Source organism: Poecilia reticulata, linkage group LG9 (assembly GCF_000633615.1).
Source record: "Poecilia reticulata strain Guanapo linkage group LG9, Guppy_female_1.0+MT, whole genome shotgun sequence".
Lineage (NCBI taxonomy): Eukaryota > Metazoa > Chordata > Actinopteri > Cyprinodontiformes > Poeciliidae > Poecilia > Poecilia reticulata.
The window spans coordinates 28,593,224-28,618,549 of record NC_024339.1 but is presented as its reverse complement, the minus strand read 5'-3'; the positions used below and the strand labels follow the sequence as shown (position 1 = coordinate 28,618,549).

General features: G+C 39.6%; 2 protein-coding genes across 7 annotated transcripts in view; both read right to left on the bottom strand.

Annotated features, from left to right (window-relative positions):
* Positions 1 to 32: 32 nt before the first annotated feature.
* On the bottom strand, positions 33 to 8,495 carry tmc2b (transmembrane channel-like 2b). 3 transcript variants are annotated; one of them, XM_008419125.2, is made up of 20 exons: positions 8,232 to 8,495; positions 8,092 to 8,133; positions 7,212 to 7,722; positions 6,598 to 6,756; positions 6,084 to 6,174; positions 5,918 to 5,999; positions 5,730 to 5,836; positions 5,542 to 5,640; positions 4,830 to 4,972; positions 4,613 to 4,760; positions 4,272 to 4,466; positions 4,011 to 4,190; positions 3,252 to 3,410; positions 2,996 to 3,124; positions 2,509 to 2,576; positions 2,047 to 2,286; positions 1,490 to 1,612; positions 1,168 to 1,246; positions 956 to 1,082; positions 33 to 872 (listed from the first exon to the last, which is right to left on the bottom strand). In XM_008419125.2, the coding sequence occupies exons 1-20, from the start codon at positions 8,275 to 8,277 to the stop codon at positions 670 to 672; spliced, it is 2,931 nt and encodes a 976-aa protein (XP_008417347.1). In that variant the 5' UTR covers positions 8,278 to 8,495; the 3' UTR covers positions 33 to 669. The 3 variants fall into 3 exon arrangements, with proteins under 3 accessions (XP_008417347.1, XP_017162098.1, XP_008417348.1); XM_017306609.1 differs by having other exon boundaries at positions 6,598 to 6,753; XM_008419126.2 differs by lacking the exon at positions 33 to 872 and having other exon boundaries at positions 991 to 1,082; positions 1,168 to 1,271.
* Positions 8,496 to 8,590: 95 nt separating this feature from the next.
* tmc1 (transmembrane channel-like 1) overlaps positions 8,591 to 25,326 on the bottom strand; it is a 28,434-nt gene continuing 11,698 nt past the window's right edge. The window contains exons 2-21 of one of the 4 annotated variants that reach the window (XM_008419117.2): positions 24,124 to 24,216; positions 18,318 to 18,341; positions 17,598 to 18,069; positions 17,324 to 17,512; positions 17,148 to 17,238; positions 16,975 to 17,056; positions 16,561 to 16,667; positions 16,353 to 16,451; positions 16,120 to 16,262; positions 15,890 to 16,034; positions 15,606 to 15,800; positions 14,880 to 15,059; positions 14,653 to 14,805; positions 13,865 to 13,993; positions 13,719 to 13,786; positions 13,349 to 13,588; positions 13,140 to 13,265; positions 12,651 to 12,729; positions 11,972 to 12,107; positions 8,591 to 11,256 (exon numbers count right to left, since the gene is read on the bottom strand). In XM_008419117.2, the coding sequence (XP_008417339.1) occupies positions 11,045 to 11,256; positions 11,972 to 12,107; positions 12,651 to 12,729; positions 13,140 to 13,265; positions 13,349 to 13,588; positions 13,719 to 13,786; positions 13,865 to 13,993; positions 14,653 to 14,805; positions 14,880 to 15,059; positions 15,606 to 15,800; positions 15,890 to 16,034; positions 16,120 to 16,262; positions 16,353 to 16,451; positions 16,561 to 16,667; positions 16,975 to 17,056; positions 17,148 to 17,238; positions 17,324 to 17,512; positions 17,598 to 18,069; positions 18,318 to 18,341; positions 24,124 to 24,160 (2,907 nt within the window). In that variant the 5' untranslated portion in view covers positions 24,161 to 24,216 and the 3' untranslated portion in view covers positions 8,591 to 11,044. Of the gene's footprint in view, positions 11,257 to 11,971; positions 12,108 to 12,650; positions 12,730 to 13,139; positions 13,286 to 13,348; positions 13,589 to 13,718; positions 13,787 to 13,864; positions 13,994 to 14,652; positions 14,806 to 14,879; positions 15,060 to 15,605; positions 15,801 to 15,889; positions 16,035 to 16,119; positions 16,263 to 16,352; positions 16,452 to 16,560; positions 16,668 to 16,974; positions 17,057 to 17,147; positions 17,239 to 17,323; positions 17,513 to 17,597; positions 18,070 to 18,317; positions 18,342 to 24,123; positions 24,217 to 25,326 lie in introns of those variants that run through there. The other 3 variants (XM_008419120.2, XM_008419121.2, XM_008419122.2) reach the window with 3 other exon arrangements.

Here is a 25,326-nt window from a genome sequence, read left to right as displayed (position 1 = left end):
AATTGTAAAATAAATACTACATTAAACATGGAAAAACTATAAAATAATTTATTGCAGCCTTAATTTTTTTCATCACAACAACCTGGCATTTTAACGCGGATGTTTATCTGCATCCGTGTTAAAATGCGAACGTGTGTGCGAATGAGACTCATCAGGTGAAAGGACGCAGGTTACTGATGAGCAGGAAACAAGATAAGCGTAAACGAAGACATTTGGGACAATGACAAGTGACAAAGCAAACCAAATGGTGAAACAGATCAGAAGCAGGGATAAGAAACAGGACAAAGTACAGCAGATAATAACACATGTTTATCAAGAACTAGACAAACAATAACAACATTAAGTTAACATTTATTTTTCTACCATTTGTTTCATTCATTGCTTTGGTATAATTCAGCAGATCATGTTTCCATTGCACTTTTTGAAATCTACCTGCAGTCACAGCTCACTAACAATATCTGAAAGTCAGTATGATGAATTGTTATAGCTAGTTCTTTTATTGCATTTGTTCAATCAATATTTCCACCATTTACAAATGTACAAAAGTTTGTAGTTAATAAAAAAGTATCTTACTCCAATGACACAACAGTTCCCTCTGGTGACCGTGAAAGTGATGTTACCATTGGCTGTTATTTGTGGTGAGCCGCTTAAATTTTGTTTTGCTGCTCATCATCTTCCCTGACCTCTGCCTCTTCCAGCCTCGGGCTGAGGCGACCTCATGTTTCCAGGGGGGCCCCCTCTCGGCCCAGGGGCCCGGGTCACGGGGCGCCTGGGGTTCGGGGCAGACAGTGATTCCTCCTTTTGCACTTCTACTCCTTTCCCTGCTGTGCCTGGCTTTGTTCTAGTTGTTCTAGTCTTATCGATTATAATATCTGAAAAGACAAATAATTCAAGACAAAAGGTAAAAACATCTGAATATATGCAATACGGATGCACATTAAAAAGTTCAGCGTACCGAGCGGTTTCTCCTCCGCAACGGGAGGCGGCGCAAGAGATTTGTTAGGCAGCAGGTCTTCCAAGTCTTTCATCACTTGATTGGTGCTGTCCTGGTTGTTCCTGCGATTCTTCTCATCGTCCCGAGCCTGAAATTTTAACCAGTTTAGCAAACAATCAAACAAAGCAAAACACTTTAGGAAAAAAAGTACACAAGAGCACACTAATGCTCACCATCTGCATCTTCTTTTTCAAGTCAGTATTGGCTTGTTGATATGCTTTTGACACTGTGTTCAAATAGTAGATGGCCAGTCTGTGAAGCAGTAAAAGTCTGTAAACTAAAGAACATGCTAGCCTAAAGTTATAGGTAATTACACTGTAATCTCAAAAATAGGCACAGAAGTCTTTTTTTATTTATTTATTTATTTATTGGTTTCCCTAAGTCTGTATTTTTCCAGTTCATCACTGTCAGATCATATGTGCAAACTTAAAAGTACCCCAAGTTATATTTGAGAGACAGAAAACAGCATTTCATTTATATTCAAAGTTTACTTACATCATAAGAAGGATAGCCGGCATGATGAGCCCAGGGTTGCTGACATATGTAAAGATGTTCCCAATAAAAGCTGGCATAGCCTGAATAGTGTCTATTACCACATCGTACATCTTCTCTTGGCCACTGGAGAAAAAACATGAAATAGTGTACAATCGTTAAACTGCACTTTAGATCAATGGCTCAGCTAAGTAAGCAAAAAAATCTAAATATTACCTAAGTGGGAAAGTTCAGGATTGTTGTAAATAACTATCATTGCTTCCTGATTTAACTCTAAATTCAGATTTGCTGCTCCCAAGGGCTGAAGCGAGGCAAAGCGTAGAACAAGGGACTGCTTCTTACTTACATCACCTTTATCCCTTCATTTTGATGCTCTTTGTAAACTTTAGCTAGCTGTTGGCTGATTCACTATTTGAGTGAAAAATCAAACAGAGCCACCTAATAAACTGTCAGCAAAGTACATATAACCGGAACCGTTTCCTTAACAGAACTATAAAAACCTCTAATCCCAAATGCAACTTGTATTTAATTTCTATCCACTACCCTACACATCTACTTACCTAAAAGGTCCACAGTCAAAGGAAGGCGACAGAGTCATCATGGAGTACACAACAGGAAGCAGGCTGAGAAACAGCACCAGCAGCAGCATGCCCATGTAGAAGTTGTTGGACCGTGAGGCTTTGAAAACTCGCTCATGAGGGACGTTGCACGCCATCACTGCCCAGGACTGATAATACATAGAGGTCAAGAGCCGCAGGACGTTTATGCCCACTAGACCAGGAGCATAAAACGCGCCCATCCTGTGGGTGACAGCAAATGTGGTCACATTATTTTTTGTAAGAGTTTATCGGCTTACACTGAGCTAATTATTTATTTAAATAAAGCAAGTTCAGAATAAATATTTAACATCGTGTGGTTTTCGACAGGCAACAGTATATACAGCAAGGAAGTCTAAGGAAGTATGCATTCCCAGAGATAAACAAATTTGATCTCATCCTAATATATTGATTAATTGAATTTACCATATCATTCCTTGATTAAATACAAGCCCTAGGACATTTCCGCTGATGTCAAACTCTCCATATGAAGGCTAGAATGAACACAACAGCAAGATTAATACATCGATCTGAATTAAAAAACAGCAGGTCAATACACTTTGTATTTGCTGCTCCCTTTGTCATTCAGTCTCTGTCTCCCTCCATTCATCTCCCTCCCTGTAATTAAGATCTCATTTCAATCTCATGTTACCCCTAATGCTTAGGATCGCCTTTCTTGCTAGATGTCACTTTGTAGATCAGGTTCAATTAAAGCTAATGCAAACTTTGCCATGTTTACTGTGTTTTACAAGCACAACTATTTAACTGAGGAAAGTTGTACTGATTCCTGCATTAAAAAGATGCAAATGGAGATGAGTATGCAGGAATAAATGTAAACAAACCTCGCTTTTGGTTAGCTAAACAAGCAAAAATGAAAGGGCACGTTGACGTAGCGACCCATGTGGGTACTCACAAATCCGGCCTCCAGGTCCCAGCACCAGCAGTAATTGAGAAAGCGGACAATGAAAGCACGTAGAAAGTCACCGACCAGAATAGTCAAAAAGGTAACCTGCACATCTGAGACAGTTAGCTTCACAAATTCCTGCAGCAGGAAAAGAGGCAAAAGCAGTATAACAATCAGGTCGACAGCAAGTCATACTTGTGAGAAAGCAGGACATTTGTCCGTGCCTTCAAATCAATATTGAACAACGCATAATGTCAGTGCTGACTCTTCCAACGGCAGTCTCCCAGCAGGGGCCCCTGATGACATCAGCGGGGGCCACATTCGGAGGAGGCACATTTGTGGTGTTGTAGAACGAGCTGTAGTTGGCGTAGTATTCATGTAAAGCCCATTCGGTGGCGTTCTTGATAGATTTTTCAGTTTCCAGCTAAAAATGCAACCAAGACAAACCATTTTTAGTTAGCTTAGCTCACAGCGCAAATGTGAGCTAAGCATTGTTAAACTTTCTTTTTCTTTTGCAAGTTTAATGTGATTTCTAAAACAAACTACATCCCGACATAGCATTATGCAGGCAAAACTGATGTTTTAAAGGTTTTTCCATTAATTCTTGTTAACAATAGTAATACTAATTAAACTAGCTAGAAAGTTGCTATTCTACATTTCAAACTGTCAATATGTACTGTAGCATTTTGCTCAATGTGACATATATGTAATTCTTTAAAGTCACCACATCAAAAGTCTACCTAACAGAGTGGCGCCGCTGTATAGCTAAAGAAACACTGTATACAGGTACAGGTAATGTGTGTCCACTTATTTTGGGGGGATTTTATGTAATACTGTATACAACACAAAGTTATGATGAAAAACTAGAACTCACTATCCACTAAGTATTTCAGTTAAATACAGAAAAACAGTATCTTAAAATATCTGCACACATTGCAGAATTGTTTTTCTGTTGTAGTGAATTTATAATGATTAGTGGAAAAATTCATTTTTTATGAATTCTGCTGTCTTTTGTACGACGTACCTTTCCATTCACCTCATCAAAGAGAGCAAAGAGAAACGTGTAAAGATTTCCGAGGAAGAGGGCGAAGATGCGTCCCAGTTGCCATTTCAGGGCAATTCGAGGATGATAGTCTTCCAACTCGGCAATGGTTTCAAATAGAGGAGGACACACAAGCCCCAGCAGTGACATCACAAACTCCACCTGATACACCAGAGGAGAGAGGTTAATTACTGATCTCCTCTGCTGCTCGCATGTTCTTTGGACATTTACGTGTAGACTTGCCTCATTGTTTTCAAACCACGTGAGCGTTTTGGGGTCCATCTTAGCAAAGTCTTGAGACCGTTTCACCACAAAGTAGATGAGATACCCGCTGCCACCAAGGCTGCACAGGATTAGGAAGTTTGCAAAAACCCTGAGGAAACGTCGGAGGTGGATATTCTCATCTTTCTGGTTCTCCTGTTCGTCCACAATAGATTCCTAGAAAACGGATAAATAGCGTCAAATGTGCAGTAAACCTGTCTCCCACCTGAAACATTTTCATCTCTGGGGACACTACACATCTCAAAAGACCTAGACGCTTTGGCATTTTGAAATGTTTTATTTGGTAGGACACAGCTGCCAACCTTGAAGCTGGTGGTAATGGAGGCGTACTTGTTGTCCGCAGTCTCGGGGTTTCCTATCAGATAGTCCCAGCTGGTGAACATTTTCCAGCTGAAGATGAACTCTCCCTCGTCTCCCCCGTCTCCTCCTTCGTTCGCGTTACGAGCCATCCTGAGAAAATAACAGCCGTAAGCCATCATCTGCACTCCTAACAATGGTGCATGTTAACCTATTGCATACGTTCTGATGACAACCAACAAGCTGTATCCGAAAATGCCGACACTCGTGAGGAGGTACGACAGAGGAAGTTTGAACTGCAGAACCCCGATGCTTCGATCGTTGTTGTAGAATCCGTAGAATAGAACTGAATATTTGCAGTAACCCTGTTGAAGACAGGAACATAAACTCAAAAGCAAAAATACACAATTCTACTGCACAAGGAGATTAAAAAAAAGAAATTAACCTTAACCACCAATAAAAATACTTTTGAATCACTGCTAGTGTGATCAGTTTGTACTTTACAGCTTTCTTCAGAGAGCTGTTGCAGGCGCAGGAAGAATCTCTTGCAGCGATCCATGTTACAGTGGCTCTTTGAAGCCCCTTACTGAAGACACTATTTTTGTATTACAGTCTCATGATGAGGATGTTCAAATTTAAATCATAGTGTTCCTCATTTTATGAAGAATCCTTCTTTATACAATAATCTCCACAGGGGTAGAACCAGCCTTCCTTATAGACCTGATGCTGCTACCACAACAGAAGATAATGGCAGAAGATATTAAATTATCCAAAACAGACTTACAGAAGACATGCAAACACTAGTCTAGTCTAATCTAAAGTAATTTGATAATCAAATTTCAAAGTTGGAAGGCAGTTTTTTCTTTTTTTTTCTTTTGTTAACTCAGCAACTTGTTTTGCCATAGAAATGTAGGAATGGAGCAAATATGCTCACCCCAAAGTCTAAGAGGACAGAGAAGTCCATAGCTGAATCCTCTTCATCTCTGGGGACAGTTTTCCTGGGAATTGACCCGTATGGAAGACCCATAAGAACCTAAACGGAAAGGAGAACATAAAGAGAGCTTAGAGCATTTATAGTGAAACTCTCATTTGCCAACAAGGACTGAGAGGAGAAAGTCCTACCTCAGGGATCACCACCAGGCCAAACATGAACCCAAAGAGGACCAGATTTAAACCATACATCCACCTCAAAAAAAGGAAGTATGACGCGACTGAAGATCCAAAGTGACCTGTGGTTGTGCAAAGATGAAATCTGCCTCAGAAAGACACTAGAGGAGGACTTTTAGAGAAACTAGAGCTTTGGTACTAACTTTCTACTTCCTTTATCTTCCTCTCCCAGGGTATACAGGCCGTCTTGAAGTTCTCAAAATCCCTATTAAATTTGATTAGTTTCTAGGGGAGAAAAGTTTTGGACAGTTTAACTTCATTTTCCACAAAGACTATCTGTTATTGCTTACAATATGCAAATTGTTTTACCTTTGTCATCATGACTTTGAAAGCATACAGTCTCCTTCCTTTCCCTTTTCCTAGAGCTCCTTCGAACTTTTCAACAAAATCCTGGGCCTCCCTGTTTGTCCAATCAAGGGGGAAAATTTTTTTTGAATCAAATTATGTCCTCCATTAAGGAAAAAAAAGAAAAAAAAACACTCCACTTTTAATTGTAATGGTCAGAGTAAACAAGGTGTACAGACAAGTCTGAGGTTGTTTACTGATTAATGATGTTTTGAAGTCCATGAATTGAGTCAACCACAACAACATGCATTAAACAAGTTCATGACAAAGTTATAGCTTCTCTTCTGTCACACTTCTTTTGGGCAAACCTGTCCTGGCTGATCTCTGCATAAACACAAACCCAGACCTCTCTGTCACAGAGAGGTCACACTCTCTGGGACCTCTAGAAAACAGAAATGTTATAGAAAACATTTCTGTTTTCTATAACCTAGAAAACAGAAATGGGATTTCAGTCAACTGGTTGAGCTTTTCTCTTTACTTGAGCAGCAAGAGCCTCTTCTTCATGCGCCACGGTTTGTTCCTCAACGTAGCAATCAGCTTCTTCTTTTCCTCCACCTGCTCCTTCAGGGCTGCAATCTCTCCCTCTGACAATGATTCTTCGTCCGAGTCGGCGGATGAAGAAGAGGAGGAGCCGCTGCTGAAAAAGGTACATAGATGTCTCCTGCGGTGAACTTGGCAGAATTCAGAAAGATTAGTCCAAAATTTCCACCACACTGGAGTAACTAAGTTTCAAAGGTCACAGAAACAACTTTCTGAAAGTTGTTTCGAGATGGGAATTTTTTGTGTGTGTAAAACTTAATGAGTGGCAGCTTGAAACTATATCAGTCAAGAGAGAGCTGGCAAACGCCTTCTCTTTTATTCTGGCGAGCAGAAACGACCTTGTTCTTGCAGCTCCTGTTATGGTCCTCTAACTGATGTTAAAAATATTAACTGCATAGATAAGAAATTTATTTATGGGATTTGTTTTGTTTAAGATATTACTCACTTACTGTTACTACAGTGTTTCAGTAACCATCTACTAGCTTTGTTTGAGGAATATAAAGGCTACATGCAGAAAGCAGCCTCAATCATGCAGAGGAAAGACATTTGCACCTGCTTGACTTTTTGTTCTTCTTTTCCTTGTCCTTATTCTCCTCATCTTTTCCTTTCTTGTTTCCCTTCTTGTCGTTATTCTGCTCCTCCTTCTCCTTTTTGGACACAGCTCTCCCAGATTTTTTTCCTCTCCCTTTGTCTTCCTCACTTTCGTCATCGCTCTGCTCCTGGAGGATTACCTTCCTGGAGGCTTTTGATCCTTTTCTTGCTGCTGCCTTTCGTTTCTCTCTCTCATCGTCTTCGTCACTGTCCTGGGTTTTGGTTGTCTTCCTCCGTCCTCGTCTTTGAGGGGTCTCGTCCTCGTCCTCKTCATCTGTCTTTGTCAGCTTCCTTCGTCCTCGTCTTTGAGGGGTCTCGTCCTCATCATCATCATCATCTGTCTTGGTTAGCTTCCTTCGTCCTCGTCGTCGGGGTGCCTCGTCCTCCTCATCCTCATCCTCATCTTCACTGACTTGCTTGGCTTTACGTTGCAACTTAGATCTCCTGTTTCGACTTTTCCTCCTTGCCTCTTCTGTAAAACAAAAACTGTTTATTGTTAGTAATTGAGATTTGCAATGCCGTACCAGTTTAGAGTCATTTCCTATCAATAAAATATTAGTAGAGTTGCAGAAAAATATGTAGGCACCATAAATGCATTTGACTTTTATTACTGTTATATATTCTTAAAAATCAAAAATTCAGAAAACATTATTTTTAATAAAAAATTACTGGCTGCACTACTGTTGGCACCAACAACTATGACTATCAAATAGACAAAAACATGCAAATGAAGAAGTACAGTTATTTTTAGTAACTATATGTTTTCTGTCTTAAAGCAGATTAGACTGATATTGCCATTCTTGTCTCTTCACCTCAGTAGAACTGATCTTGAATCACTCACCTTCGCTGTCACTGTCAGGCTCGGCATCCACATCCATCCCAACTGGGAAAAAATTAAAATAATCCAACACAAGTTACAATAAGAGACATGCTTTTATAATTTAGTGCTATCAGTAAATATAAGGACAACATTTCTCTCACCATTTTCAACATCAACTATGTCATTGTTTCTCCTCTTCGGAGGCATTTTTCCTGAGCTGTTTTTGAGTTGTTTGTTTCTTCTTCTCCTCCTGTCAACTCTTACATCCAAACTTGAATCCTGACCATTTATGAGGGAGGTCGCAGGGTCAACATGCCACTTTTCACAACTGCACACATCAGCAGGAGCGGGTGTGCTAGAGTTAGAGTCGTTTCAACTCGGGGGATCCTTGGTAACCGTTAGAGGCTCCAAGCCCATTGGATGACGAAAGGGAGCCAGAGGAGGAAACACAGTCTGTCAGACAATGGACCTGTCAATCAAAACGTCAGTGGATACTACACCACAGAGACAGGGGAGGATATAGAGTCACTAAGTCGTCACGTTTATTGATTCTCAACAGGAAAAACTTCAAACTTCAGACTGTTAGTACTCTTAGTACTTTTCACCTAGTAGAGACATAGACAATGTCCTCATATCAAAGCTGCTCAGACACCAAGCACTCATGCTTGCTGTTAGAAAGGTGACACCTTGTAGAAAAACAGGGCAAAATGCATTAAACATTAGGTAATCCTGATCAAGAGGGGAAACAAATGGAATACTTGGAAAAAGTGCCAGCCGAACAAGCAGGTGACGTTTTACTCCAGTCAGACTGTGACTTCATTCATAATTAGCTCTATAAGGGAAATTTCTTATAGTTAGATCAACACTGTGCCAAGTCTATTTTCTCCATCTCAGAATTTATATTAATTTAACTATTTCAGAGTTATTTCAACAAGAAACTGAGTGGTTTGGACTATTTCAAGAGTTAAAATTATTCAGTCGCTTATGGAAATAACTCTGGAAGAGTTAAATTAATACCAATTCTGAGAAGGACCAAATAGACTCGGCGCAGTGCTGATTTAACTCTGCCAAATTTGCTGTCAGTCATTTTCTGATGTGTACACACTCCTAGAGCCTTTTATGTTACAACCAAATCCTTCTTGCATTTTATGTGACAGACCAAAACAAAGCAGTTGGTAATTGTGAGGTGGGAGGAAAATGAAACATGGGCTCTAGCGGTTTTGCACACCCAGAGTCTGAAATATTTGACCTCTTTTCTTGCAAAACACCTCAAGCTCAGACAGATTAGACAGAGAGCACTTCTGAACAGCACAAAGCACCGCTCACCTGTGTGCCTTCTTACTGTTCATCAGAGCTGACCTTTTAGAAAATGCAAGCTAGACCGGGACATTTTTTTGTTTTGTTTTGTTTTAAACACCACCTATTTAAAAATGCAGGAGGAAACAGGAGCTGCTGGCTGCCATACAGCTAACAAACAGAAGCAATGAGTTGATGGCTTGCATCTGAAAGAAAAGATGAAGCTTTGGAATTGAGACTAATCCACCTCCCTCCATATGGTTTTCCACCTCCTACAAGCCTCAAGCTCTCTTCTGCGTCAGCCTTTCTCATTATTTCTGTAGAACGTATGGATTTGGTGTCGAGACTCATTCACTCGCTCGTACTGATCTGACCTCTCGCACACAAAGCAGGACAGCATCTAAGCTGTAAAATCAGTGTTTGCACAACCCCTCCTCTCTTCGTTACAGGAAACCAAGACATCCGGTAATGTGCAATCTGTCAAGGCTAAGTTTCCTGTCACATTGGAGCAGTCTGAACTGAGACTGGGAGGGAGCCAGAACTTAACCCCAGTAGGACGGTGATAGAGGGGCCATCGGAGGGTTGATGTCACTGAGATTAACAGTGGCTCCTCCTCTTCTTCTCCTGTAACATTAAGGCTCGTCTCCACCACACAAACAATGCTAATTAATACCATTAATATGTCTCTTCCAACTTCATTAAAGGACATGACTGGCAGTCTGTGGCTCCTCTTTCCTCATGAGCGGCAGACTGTCAGTCAGCGGATCGCAGATAAAAACAGCGTCAATAATTAATGCTTGCTTGCAATGGATTTATCCCGAGCAACGAAGTAGGAGGATTTCATATTAACGGTTGTCTTACCGGATTGAGATTCAGCACTTTTTCCTCAGTGGGGAACCTTCCAACACACAGCTCTCTTATTTCAAAACTCAGCTCAAGTTCAAAACTGTATGCAACTAAAGCTCAAATAACAGGGTCCCATCAGGTCTCGGTGGAAGATTTACTGACTGTCTACCTTACAAAAGTATTTATACCATGAGAATTTATACATATTTACAAAAATAGTCTAAAATGTCCCGTTTTTCTTTTATTATTATTATTATTATTACTGCCCCCTTACTCTACAATGTTACCTGATCTACAGTGAACGAGGGACATGCAGCACCTTAATATCACTTAAAAAGCCGGAATCAGTTCATTTTATCTTCTGTCTCAATGGCTGTAAACTGTCTGACTGATGAGGTCAGGCTAAGATTTAGGTGGTGAGTTGGAGACAACTGGACAAGTTTTAATATTCTTGATTCATGTCCCTAAGTGAATATTAGAAATTGTTATTTTCCCAATGCCAATGCACACAGTCTACCGCCCACATGCATGCACCTTCCATCCACCTCCCAACAAAAGAGATTTTGGTGTGTAAATCAGCCCAAAATCCCTGTTTTGTCCTTCTTACTGTTCAGAGCTGACCTTTTAGAAAATGCAAGCTAGACCAGGACACATATATTGATATATATATAGATAGAGATAGATAGATACAGAAATTTTTAATTATTGTTCAGTTTTCAACAGAAACTAATTCTAAGATAGATTATCACACTAACTGCCTCCGTTTAAGTGTTTTCTTTTTCCAGGTCCCAGGTAAATAAGTTACTTGGCTACAGCTTCTGTCTTTGTTCTCTCAGTGTCTCTCCAGACTCGGCACCCTGCACATCCTGGGCTCACTTTGCTGACGGAAACCAGGAAGGTATCTTGGGTTCCCATGGTTGCCATTATGGCCATTTCTGGGACCAGGGCCTCTCGCTGAGAATTGTGGTTCTCTGTCACCAGCAGACAGAGAAGGGTTGCGCCCATGATACATCCTTTGATTTTTGTTGTCGATTTCTTCATCATCTGCAGAGAAAAAAATTAAAAAAACAAAGAATGTGCATATTATTTAGACAGATTTTAGGTTTTTGCAGGGTTATGCTAATTGAAGTGTAGGAAACAGTGTCATCCCACAACTAAATTAAACATAAGCCATTATTCTGCTGTTTAATTGCACCAGATGTGGAGAGTTATTAAATTGTTAGCTAAGTGCAACCCACTAGAGTTTTATTTTCACTTACTGGTTTTCTGTTGTAGTATTTCCGATTAATAATTAAATGTAGGGGTTGGTTCATATTTCAGAATATCGCTTCATTTAATTTCCTTCTGGGATCAATAAAGTTTGTTTTGAATTTGAATAATTACTCCATCTTTAAAGCCATCAAACAATGGCATTGTTGAGGCCTCCTTACTTCTCCAAACTGAAATGGTTAAAACTTCAGTTAAATCACTGACTGCTGAGTTTAACTCCACATAACCCCACCTCATAAGATCTGAACCATACATTTCTCTGAACCTGCATTCAAACCGAAGGTTACGCAACTAATTTGATAACACATTAAGACATTGGAACTAAGATGCTAGTTTACACATTGCATGAATTTTTACAGCTACTAAATCCGCTACCAAAACCACTTTCTGTGCATTTCTAAAGTACACAAAGTCGGTTTTTATTTTCCTGTTTAAAATATTCCCTCGTGATATTTCTGTCCATCTTGTCATGTTGATTTGGCGTTCTCACCCTCTCGTCTTTGAACTGAAGCATTGTTGTTCCTCTGATGCTCCGCAGTCTGAGATGCTGACTTTCTGGCTTCCTCCAGATCCATCTGAGCTTTGAGCGCAGCTTGTTTATTCTTTTTCTTGTTTTCTTCATTTTGCTTGGAAAATAGCGCTCAGTTAATTCAGACCATAAATGCTTTAGCTGCACATTCTACTACTGTATGCAGTACATGCAGAGGCGCAAAAAGTGGGTATGCAGGGTATGCAACGCATAGGGGNGGGGGGTGCGGCTGAGTGAGCGTCGCTCCTTCACCCTGACGTTCCTTCCCTCTGTCGGGGGAAGGGGGGGCGCCGATCTATGTTTTCGCATCCACCTGAATAATGTGTAGTTGCGCCACTGAGTACATGTGTGAAGCTACAGTTTAGCACAGCTCTGGGATTGATGCAGTTTGAGTTTTTACTCTGCTGCCCTCTGCTGGTGTGATCATTCTAATGCACTCAATACTGTTACAACGCCAATATACGGTGCTAGCTTCAGTGTTAGAAAAAAACGGTAAAACAAACATTAATATTGTAAGATTAAATCACATCTTTGGTGAATAAAATTACCTAATTCAGTCTCATTACTTGACTAAACTTAATTTCTATGCATTCAAAATGAAATCTAAACCATATGATGTGAGGAGAACAAAATGATCTACCATCTGGAGTTTCTTCTTCAGTTCCACGTTTGCTTCTTTGTAGCTTTTGGATGTGGACTGCAAGTAATAAATGGCCAATCTGAAAAATAAAACAGCAGTAGATCGTCAATGCTGAAGCACCAAAACATGTCCCAGTAGAAAAACGTCTGAACATTTTTAAAACTGAATTTACAGTTGCAGGAAAAAGACCAACTACAGTAATTCCTTTTTGCTTATGATTTTAAGCATTTCAGTGCAAAAGCAATAAAAAAATAAAAAAATGTAAAAAAAAGAATGAGAAAATGCTTTTTTACAACACAGTCTATGTGTGTTTTTGCGATTGTATGGATAATTTCGAAGTTCCTCTCTGAATTAGAGAAACTTCAAGAAAAAAATTATTCAAATTAATCATTAAAAGCTGAACAGTTTATATCACATTCATATCCGTGATGACTGTATTTACATTTCTGGTCTGTACTGTATAAACACTAAATTCGGATGGTGACTTACACCATGAGCAATATAAAGGGTAGCACTAGCCCAGGGTTGGATGCATAGCTGAACACTTTACTAAACCAGGCTGGGAAGTCGGACTCCAGCGTCTCTTGGATAACATCAAACATCCTGTTCTTGCCACTGTGAAGACATGACGGCAACTGAGAAAGAAACACAAGGAATTTCAGAAAGGACGCGGCAAACCCCTCAATCTTAATCGGTACCTGAAAGGTCCGCAGTCAAATGAAGGGGGGATGGTTACAATGGTGTAAATGGCCGGTAGAGTGGAAAGGAAGAGGATGACCAGCAACATGGCCATGTAGAAGTTGTTGGAGCCCGAGGCTTTAAAGACCCGTTCCTGTGGAACATTGCAGCACATCACAGCCCAGCACTGCAGGTACATGGACACATGGAGTCGCAGGAGGTTCAGAGCCGGCAGGCAGGGGGCATAGAAGGCACCCATCCTGCATGGGGAGGTAAGACCCAGTCATTTTTAGTTAGTTTTTTTTTTTTTATCGTCCTTCCTTATGTTTCTCACAGTACTAGACCAAATGAAGTCAGTGCTGCTGACAAATAAAACTGTTTCCTTCTCACCATATCATTCCTTGGTTGAAGATAAGCCCCAGGACATTTCCACTGACATCAAACTCAGAGTACGAAGGCTTTTAGAAGAGTCGGACACAACACAGTTATAGACTTGAAATAAAATGTAATTATATTTTATGAAAAAGTCGACTCACAAATCCAGCCTCCAGGTCCCAACACCAGCAGTGGTTCAGAAAACGAACGAGCACAGCTCTCAGGAAATCTCCAATCAGCAACGTAATGTAAGTCGTCATCGTGTCAGATATAATCAGGCGAACAAACTCCTGCATGACGGCGTAAACAAATGTAAAGCATATAATAATAATGCTTATCTTAAATGAGGGTTAATCAAAAAGTTAAATGTCCATATGTCTGTTTCAGCAGTCAACATTGATTAGTTTTCTTAAATGCAAACAATGTTAAAGAAATTCACACCATGTTAACTTTTTCATATCTCAAAACTTTAGAACCACAATTTTTGGTTATATAAAAATGAACTTAAAACATGTCAAATCCTTTAGTATTGTGCTTGTCTAAACTTGGTATCCTGAAAAGTAGCCAAAAGGTCCACATATGTGACAAAATTTTAAAAAGACTGCTACTGGAGAGCGCTACAACAGCCTTTAATATTTTTTGCAAATGTGCGTAAAATTTACAGTTTAATTCACGTAAACCATGATAAATAACTGTTAAATAAGTGTATTAAAAGTGGCTCTCCACTGGTGTATACACTGTAACTTAAAATCAGAACAAATGGTTGAACTAAACGAATAATCTTTGGAAGATTAATCTGTTAAGTATTATTAAAATTCTTGCTTTCTGATTTGTTTTTCATTTGTTCCAACATCCTTAAATAATGCCTGCCCACTTAATATAATAACAAGCTGGAGCAGCAACCATATCAGGCTTGCATAATAGTTCAAACACACACATGCAGTCTGACCTGCCCCACCATCGTCTCCCAGCAGGGCCCTCTTGGCACATCAGCAGGGTGGATGGTGATGGGCGGAGCAGTGCTGTTTTCTGATCCTGTGCCGTTATAAAGACTCGCTTCCCACATAGTAATGTTATACTTTACTACTTTCTCCTCTTTCCTCTGTGAAAGACATTCTGTGATGAATCATGTTGTACGAAAAACAATTTCATACGATCAGACTCACAGACCCTCACTTTAAGGTTGATCGCATCCATCAGTGCGATGATGAAGGTGTAGAGGTTCCCTAGGAAAAGGGCAAAGATGCGACCCAGCTGCCACTGCAAGGCGACACGGGGGTGGTAGTTCTCCAGAGTGCTGATGACGTCAAACAGCATGGGGCAAAACATTCCCAGTAACGACATGACCATATTCACCTGAGAGACCCAAAGACAGCCACAGAGAAAATCTTATCACACGTTTCCATCAAATTCTTCACTATGACTTAGTCTGTGTGTGGTAACTGTACCACTTCCTCTTTGGATAACACTGTGTTCAAATTGTAATGCAAGTTGCCTTTATAATACCTGTAAAGCAAATAAAATAGGCAAAAATATCGTTGCAGCTATTCAACTCGTTAGTGGATGAGCCTGACAAATATTAAGTTTATGCATAACACTAAAATCCTCTTGCTGCTTGATTTTCATTATTCTGTTAAGTTAGATCTCTTGATATGGCATCAACTACAGAATTAAATCAAATATTCAGCAGTGAGCTCACACTTATAAATAAAAAACAATAAAGAAATGTGTTTAAAAAAAAGAACAGTAGCCTGAGTCAAATTTTTCTAACACAATTTTCCTGCATTATTTGATCTAATCCAATTTCCTTATCTAGAAATGTTCTAAAATCTTCTAAAATCTAAATATTCTAAAATATTCTACTATAATAATCATTTCACACGCTATTTGTTCCCTTTTCACCTCATTTCTTTCCCACCAGGTGTGATTCTCCAGACCATCCAGAGCAAACTTCTGAGACCGACGCACCACAAAATAAATGAGGTATCCACTTCCTGCCAAGCAGCACAACACCAGGAAATTGGCCAGCACGCGCAGGAAACGAGTCAGGTGGATGTTGTCGTCCTTTCGGCTCTCTTGCTCCTCCAAGATTGCTTCCTACAGATGTCAGACAGCACAACCGACTAACTCTGCTGCGCCGTTTCATTTGTCGCTCCACTGGAAATTAGACGAAGAGCAGGGCTGACCTTAAAACTGGTGGTGATGGAGGCAAACTTGTTGTCTGCTGTCTCTGGGTTTCCTATCAGGTAATCCCAGCTTGTGAACATTTTCCAGCTGAAATTGAAGCTGTTATCATCTCCGATCCCTGACTCGTTTGCATTACGTGCCATCCTGCAGTCAGAAAGAATGCATTCTCTCTATGCAATCTTGTATAATGAAGACATAGTGTCATTCAACACCTGGGCAGAAAACTTACGTCCGTATGACAACCATATAGCTGTAAGCCACTGTGCCCACACCGACCAGGAAGTACGACAGCGGCATTCGAAACTTGAACCAGCCAATAGCACGCTGGTTGTTATAGTAACCATAGAAGAGGACCGAATACTGAGCGTAACCCTACGAGTGACATTAAAAAACATTAAAAAGGTAAATTAGACATCTTGTTTTAGGTGGAAGTAATCAATGTGCGTCAGATCTCTAAATGACCCCAAAGTCCCAAAGCACAGCAAAGTCCATGGCACCGGCTTCCTCAGCTCTGGGGACCGTTTTTCTCGGGATGCTGCCATAGGGTCTCCCCATTAATGCCTGTTAAAAAAAAAGTAAAGAGGAGAATGAGCCTTATTTGCAAAATGAAATATATCTAGAGAGCAATGAACAAAAAGAATCTACAGTTTAGGTTTCAAAACTGGAGTACCTCTGGTACCATAACCAGGCCGAAGGTCAAACCAAACAGGATCATGTTGATGCCGTACATCCACCGTAAGAAGATGAAGTACGAGGCAACTGAGGAGCCAAAATGACCTGAATGGCACAAAAGCTTTTCACATTTAGTCATCTTTCAACTACAAACATTATTTTCACCATATTGACTGGTGGACAAACATGAGTAAGAGCTTATTTGTGAATTGGAAAGAAAGCTACACATGGTTTCATAAGCTTTTTTTGACAGTCAAAAATGCACCACATACTATTTCATGTACTATTTTCCCCTTTTTAGAAGGAAGATCATGTATACTCAAAATGTGTCTGAATAGATGTTCTATTCAAATACATTTTAACATATGTCATATGTCTTCTTATTCATAACAAATGTTTGAAGGCAGCTTACTTTCAATCTCTTTTATTTTCATCTCCCATGGAATGCAGGCCGTTTTGAAGTTCTCAAAGTCTCTTTGAAACTTCATCCACTTCTAAAGATGCAATGATTACAAAATGGTGAAAATGTTTTTTTTATTAATTCGATATTTCTTTCTGAATAAGTGAAAGTTGGTGTCTACTTGCCTTTGTCATCATGACCTTGTACGCATAGAGCTTCCTGCCTTTCCCTTTCCCCAAAGCTCCCTCATATTTCTCCACAAATAGCTGAGACTCTCTAAAAGTCAGTAAATAAATTATTGACAAGTTACTTTTTTAAGTCATTTCGTACTTTTTTTTTTAAGTAATAAATTAAAGTGTACCGTAAAGTGACAAGTTTCTGTTTCATTGGCCAGGGCTTCCCCCTCAGACTTTGGATCAGCTTCTTCTTCTCATCCACTGCGTCCTTCAACTTCTCCAACTCCTCCGGTGACAGTAACTCAGGCCTCACCTCCCCATCATTATTGACCTCTTCCTCATCATCACCTTCCTCACTCGTCTCTGGCTCTGAACTAAATAATTTCAGAAGGCTCTGTTAACGAGTGACGAGACATTTTCCTTTAGAAGCAGGAGCGATCGCATCACATGAAGCATTACCTAGTTTCAACAACTTTTTTGCGCCTTTTCTTCTTCTTCTTCTTCACTCCAAGTGCTTTTTCTTTTTCCTTAAGTTGATCTCCACTTTCTATTTTCTCCTCATTTTTGGCACATACAAGTTTCAGTTTTCCCTTTCCACTTCTTTCCTGAGCTTCTCCATCCTCCTTCCCCTCCAACTTTCTTGTTTTCTCATTTTTGATGTTCTTCTTTGATTTTGTTGACTTGGCCCTGGTTTGATCCCGCTCCCTTTCGTTCCCCTCATGTATGCTTGTTTCATGTTCAGCTCTTCTTCTTCGCCTCCTACTCCTCTCTCTTCTCTCTGTCTTGGATTGAGATTCCTCTCTTATTCCTTGCACCAATTTGGATGGTCTCTTTCTTCTCTGATTTTCCCTCTCGTTTTTTTGTCTGTCACCATTTCTTCTCTTCCCTTTGTGTTTTTCCCTTTCGTGATTTTCTTGAAAATCTTCATCACCTGGTGAGAAATGAGAGAGGCGAGGGAGGTGATTTTATGTTTCCTTGTTATGCTGTCCACCCAGATTCACCTGGTTTATGTTTTACATTTCCACAGTAGGATGATTTGGTGAGGTCTGGTCAAAACACAATTTCTGGATGTAAAGTTCTGCATGTCCAAATTATTTTCTTATTACAATAAAATAACTCCCAGATGTAAATAGTCTGAAATGTTTTTATTCACGACTGAGATTTTACGTATCGACTCACCTGCAAAATCCAGTTCAATGTCAGCTGTGGGAGAAAAACAATTCCAGACTAAAATTAGGACAACTGATAAAATGTATTCTACCATCAACGTATCTGCAGGTATATAAGTTGGAATGTTGGAAAAAACTAAAAAAGATTACAGATTAACTATGGGCAGATATGTTTTGCAAGCATAAGTGTCATGGTTTGTTATTATGTATTTAAAAAATAGAAAAAAAAGCCCTGATTCTACATTGTGAAAAATAAAAAGACTAATGGAACTAAAAATGTCCTTTTTAACCCTTGTGCGTGTGAGGACTGAGGCAAATGATACAAGTGATACGGGTGTGAGGTCAGTTGGACCCCATTTGTTAACACAAGGGTTAAAAGAAACTATGAATCTTGTGACTTTATAGACCAAAAATGTTACAAGAAATTCATAAGAAACACTTTGTTATGGACAAAAGGACTCTTTGTCTTTTCTCTATTTCTTTTATCTGGTCACACACACACGGCTACACAACCATGACATTTAAGACTGGTAACAGTCGAACAAAAACAAACACACTGATTAAATATTCAAGTTAAGAACTAAAACATAAGTCATTGTTTTTAAAGCCAAAAAATTTGCTGGAAATGGTGCTTATTGTAGATCTATAGACAGAATGATAATGATATCAATAATTACCTGGCCTCCACTATAGTGGACAGGTGATCAGTTGTAATTTTTCCAAATTCAAAGTTATTATTTGGAAATTACATCATTAGTTTTAGTCTTTAGGAGTTGCTTGATGTCACAATATTTTTTTTATGTGCAAGAATTTTCTACAGTAAAGGAGGGACTGGATATTCCTGAGTTGGTCAGCATGCGTTTTCATCCGTCTGCCATATTGGATTTAAATTTTCTTGCACTTGCAGTGGAGGGCCAGTAGTTGGCAGTGTATTGTATTATACACCAGTGTTCACTTTAGTGGTCTGTGTGCTTTTACAACATAGAAACAGACAAAAAATGACTTTTAGTTGGCTGTCCACTGTCTGCTATGCATGAAATGGGTCATATATATAATGCTTAATCCGAGGTGCCAACAGGGCGTTGTGAAAATAAAATCATAAATAAAGTCATAAAATATATTTGGAGACCCGATTGTGCAGAAGTTTGTGAAGTCAAGATCCTACCTGTGAGACACAGAGTGAACTTAGTTCCTGTAAGTTTTTGTCAGACAAAATGTGCAAGTTCAGGACATATTTGAAATATTTTTAAAACAAAATATTTAAATGATTTCATGTGGCATATTGTAATGAATCCTACAGTAAAACAAATTAAAGGTTTGTATACATCCTATGCTTAATTCTCATTCATGCAGCAGCCCACTGCAGGTCAAGGACTAGTACAATATGGTCAAGATTATGTTAATATAAAATTAAATGTATGAAACTGTAACGTATGTTACAGGATCCTAAGCAACTGATTTAATATCAGTAAAATCAGTTCATGCAAAGCTTTGACAAAGAAAGTCCTGTTTTAAATTTAGATTTCTGGCTTGAGTGAGAACTTCGACTGACTGATCTGAAATTGTCATATAAAATATGTCTGCTGTCTTACCTCTACAGGCCATAGCAGTCTGCCACAAGCACAAGACTTTATCCAAGAACAATACTAGAGTATTGGGATCTTATTGAGTTTTAGCAATGCAATCATCAAAAAGCTGCTTGCTGGAAATCTGGCAGTAGGTGCTTCAGTGAAGGAGAATCAGTCTCAGGTTTTGTCAAGTTGAGCTTATCAAATATTTTCATCATTCTTAAAAGACATGAATTTTAGACACTGGTAACTCTGCTGTGTTTTATCATTTTAATCGGCCAAATTTAAAGGAATCCTTCAAATCCTCAGCTCACTTTGTTCTTTTGTCATGAAAACATTTGGACTGAAACTGACTGACTGAGCAGCCAGGAATAAAAACTGTTAGACGTACAGAGAGCCTGGAGAGCCGTGGATCAGATGTTAGGGGCGGCCCAGTCATCCTGTCAGAGATCAGTGTCCGTCCGTCCTGTGAATGGACAGATCACTGTCTGTCCTGTGATTGATGGCTTCCTGTCCAGCAGGAAGTTGTGAACAGAATTTAAAAGCTGCTGCGGGACTGCAGACATTCACAGGAAAGCCATTGCTGGACCAGAAATGGCTTTGCTGCTGCTGCTGGGGCTGGGTGAGTCGGACACACTGGAGACACTGGACACACTGGAGACATGTTCACTGGCTCTGAATGCTATGAATTATGTTGATCCATTTTTTTTTTCATTACAAAGCTGTTGTGTTGGTTTCTTATTTTTATTGTGTGGATTTAATTTGCTATAAACAGCAACTTTCTTCTTCAGGTGTTGCAGTGAGCTCAGAGTCTCTGCAGAAGAGAATCATTGGAGGTCAGAAGTGCAGAGACGATGAGCGACACTATCATGTGGAAGTCTCTTGCCATAAAGGAACTTTAGTGAAATTCTGTGGAGGATCTCTGATCAGCGATCAGTGGGTTCTGACTGCAGCTCACTGCTGGACGTCAGAGCCAGGATGGTGAGTCAGGAAACGTTTTACTGAAAAATCACCAATAACTGATTGTTTCTTCAGTAATTGTGTCTTTTTTTGCCTAGGGTTAATAGGGTACATCTCACAGTTCATCCTTGACGTGGTAGAAAGTTTACTTATCTAATGACTCACTGTGAGGTTTATAGAGACAGCAACAGTCGTGAACATGACATCATGCTCCTGAAGCTGCCAGCAAAGATAACAACAATCTGACCAATTAAACTGCCCGACTGTCCAGATACTCTCCTATTGTAAGTTTTATCTTAAATTTCAAAACTTGGTTCTTGATCTGCAAGATGAGGCAAAATTCATCCAGGAAAATGTTTGAGCTCTGGTCTCCGAGAGTTAGTTGTTTTTCTTAATGCAACTTATTTTCAGTTTTGTTTTTCTTGTCTTTCGGCAACACCAAGGTTCAGATTGCAGGTTATGGATTCACAGGAGTTGGCAATTTTAACAAGAAAAGTGAGATGAATGTTCATGTTTCTCATTGTTTTTGTTATTACATTAAAATGATTCAGATGATTCAAATCAGCTTTTAGACTCTCTACTGAAGCTGAACTTAGAAACTTGTTGAAGTTTTGGTCATCAAAATCTCTCTGAGATAAACTGCTTAAAGCTGAAATAGAACATATTAACAAGCACACACTATAGGTCCCTCCCCTGTAAAGTGAGCAGTGTGTACATGAGCGTTGATTGACAGCGCTAAGACCCTCCTCTCGACTCTGATTGGTTGTTTTTGACCTGTTGCGGTGCATTTCTGCAGATAGCTGGAAAAAAATGGAGGAGGTGGAGGAAATCCAGCTTTTCATAGATTATCTGTCTCATATTAACCATGAGGACATAGTGACAGTTTTGATACAAATGTAAAAATATCGATCTTAAACAAGTAACATGCTGCAATTTAATAACCACAGATAAGGTGATATGCTGAGCAAAATATGTCAACTCTTAAACAGACCTTACATGTTTATGCTGCTTTTCCTCTACAGTTGAACATCTTCCAGATGTCCTTCAGTGTGCAGAGTTAAAGATTGGAAAAGATACAGGCAAAATCCAACAGTGGTACAGTGTGAGAAGCTCTAAGAAGGACATGTCTCGCGTACGTCAGTCTTTAAACAATTTTCTGCACAAAATTTAGACATTGTTTCTATTTTACCAGATAATCACAGCAGCAAAACAACAAAAATCTTTGTGTTTATGACAGGGTGATTCTGGTGGAGGATTTGTGTTCAACAACAGGTTGTATGGCGTTTGTTCCTTCTCTGGAGATCCATGGCATGCATTCAGTGCACCAAGTGCTTTCATGGATGTCTGTGCCTACAAGCAGTGGATATATTACACAATTAATAACCAAAAACCCTAGGCTGCTAGGTGTCTGTATTGTGGCGAAATGTTCACAAAGTTCAAGTTAATCTTTAAATTTCAGTTGATTCATTTTCTGATTTACATTTGCTGAATTATTTGGGGATTTAAGTTGTTGTGTACAAGTTCATCTGTGATAATATCTTATTTCTCAATAGGTAAAGCCGTTTGTAATAATCAGTAATAATATTCACTGTCACATGACTAGGAAATAAATGGCTGTTATCTGATCAGATTGTCTCTCTTATGCTTGTAAGTAAAGAAAATAATTTTTAAAATATTGACTTTAAAGGCTGTTAAACAAACTTATAATCCAGAAAAACTACTTCCAGAACAGGAACATTAAAAATGTGAACACATTTAGAAAGTTCAGAGAATGTTTACTTACTTATCCTTATCTAGCAACCCAGAACAGGGATTAGAACAGATGATACTTCTTTATTTGTTCTTCTTTTACTCTTTTCTTTGGTTTGTTATTAGGCCCAAGCAGCGCAAGCGCTGCAAAGGCCTATTGTAATCATAGATGCTTAAAAAACAACTTCTGTTTTTCAAAAGACGTTATTTAAAACTGGAGTTATTTGACAGCTCAACGTTTTTTAAAAAGTTGTACAATAAATATAGCAAACTTCTATGCAAAATATAGTAAAAACATTTGCTATATCTGGCTACAGCCACAAAATTTATAGAAATAATGCACATAACTGTAGTCATATGATATCAGTGCTTTATAACTAGCCCCTCGCTTCTTGAATGACATTAGCTTTATTAAATCCAGTCTATTTTTTATATTGCGGATGCCACACTGACCCCTTTGACTGGCTGAGCCAAACCTTATTGTGCACATGGGACTATTGTACTGTTGTAAATAGGGATAAAAAGGAAAACAAAGAGGACCACTGACAGACTGAACAGATATTTATGTAGTTGGTCTTTTGATGTGTGTCCTTAGTGTAACCGGAGTGGGCAGCACACGGGTCATTACGGTCAGGTGCAGCCGAGGGGCACAAAGGACTCAAACAATAGCCTGGTGAAGTAGAGAGGGGGAGGCTCAGCCTACGAGGATAAGAGAGCAGGGACCATCTCCAAAAAAAGGAAAATGGGCTTAGTCAGGAGGAAACAACGTACAATGGCTTGTAAAAGGTTTTTTTGTCTGGCTACAGCCACAAAATTCAATGTACTTCACTGGGTTTTTGGGTAAAAGACCAACATTAAGTAGAGCATATTTGTGAAGTGAAGGGAAAATCATACTTTTTTTTCAAAATTGTTTACAAATAAAGGTCTGAAAACTGTGGAGTCCAAACATTCAACATCTCATATTCAATATCTCTATCTCAGTATTCTAGATGCAGTATAAAAAAGGCTTTCTGTGATGCCCTTAGTTAGAGAATATTAGTGAACAAGTGTCAGGAAAGACCAAGGAACACAACAGACAGGTCAAAGAAAAAGTTGTGGGAAAGTTTAAAGCAGGGCTGCATTGTAAAACAACATCCCGAGCTTTCAGTACTGTTATCTCCACCAATTAAAAATAGAAGGAGTATGGCACAACTGCAAACTTCCCAAGATATGGCCAATCAGCAATTCACCATGCACTCCACCATCTGGCTTTTATGGGAGACAAGCAAGAGAATGTCAATATTCAAACAAAGTCAAAAGAAGAGAGCTTGTAATTTTTGACACAGGACATATAAGGACTGGTAGAGACCAAGCCTAAAATTTCTCACCTGCACACAAAACGATATAGATAATACTAAAGTGGGTAAAGCATCTTACCCTGCTTGTATAACAAAAATCTAAGCTAATTTACGACAAACCCAATAAATCCTGAGTTGTACTGTATTAGAAAAGCAGAGCAGCGATGCCTATCCAGTAACGTGAACATGGTCAGTATCTTACTGTCGTTCTCTGAGGTGATCAGGGTATCTCCAGGCATCTTCCTCTCATGGTCCTGTGTCTTCTAGAAAAGGCAACATCGGGAGGTGATGTGAACTGCAAAACAAACAAAGCTGCAGGGTTTAATACTTCCTCACTGCTGCTGTACCCTTCTACATCACAAGAGGGGAACCCTCTTCAAGCTCATGTACCGCTTTGGGGATGAAGGGTGTGGGTGCAGGTCCAGGTTTACGTCTTTGTGCATGTGCACTGCTGGTTTGGCACATGATGGGTAACTTGCCTGAGAAGTTTACTTTTTCCTCACCACCCATCGACCCGAGGCAGGAACAATGATGAGCTGGAAACTCTAGAGCCAAGCAATTTCACTAACAATCAATTATTCAAAACTGTTATGACTGCCTTTTATGCAGCTGTGTGTGGATTTGAAAGATTATGCACCACGTGTCAGTGAGAGAGAGAGTTCGAGGTCTATGAATGGGGATGGCAAGACAAAAACCTGGAGGTTAAAGGCAGGCCAGGTAAAAGTGAGGATGAAGGCTCTTTGTACAAGTGTTCATTGTTCTACATTAGACGTGTCAGGGTTCAACAAGAAGTAAATCAGTGTTAGTTTTCCACACACTTATAGAAGTTTTGTCTCATTTGACCATAACATTTCTTTACTACATTTATAACTGATAGGTGGTCCATTCATTTTCTGTTCACCCTTGTCCCTAGTGGGGTCAGGAGGGGTGCTGGTGCCTATCTCCATCAAACATTTCAGGTGAGAGGAGGGGTACACCCTGGACAGGTCACCAGGCAACACAGAGACAGGCAGGACAAACAACCATGCACACACACACACACACACACACACCTTAGGAGAATTTAGAGAGACCAAGACCATGGGCTGGGAATCGAACCCAGGGACCTTCTTGCTGCAAGGCAACAATGCTACCAACTGCACCACTGTGCAGCCCATGGATGGTCATATTGACAAATTCTTTCGCCCAAGTCATGTATCTCTGCAGCTTCTCAGGAGTTATAATGGACGTCTTGGCTCCTTCTTTGATTAAGGTTCTCCTCAGCGATGGTGGTAGGAGTTTGTCCTGTAAATGTCCTGGATTTGATAGAGCGCTATACAAGCAGAGGTCATTTACCGTTTGCTCAGTCGGTCACATTAAGTTGACGACAACCGAATCAAAGTGCTTTATTGATGAAAAGGAATGC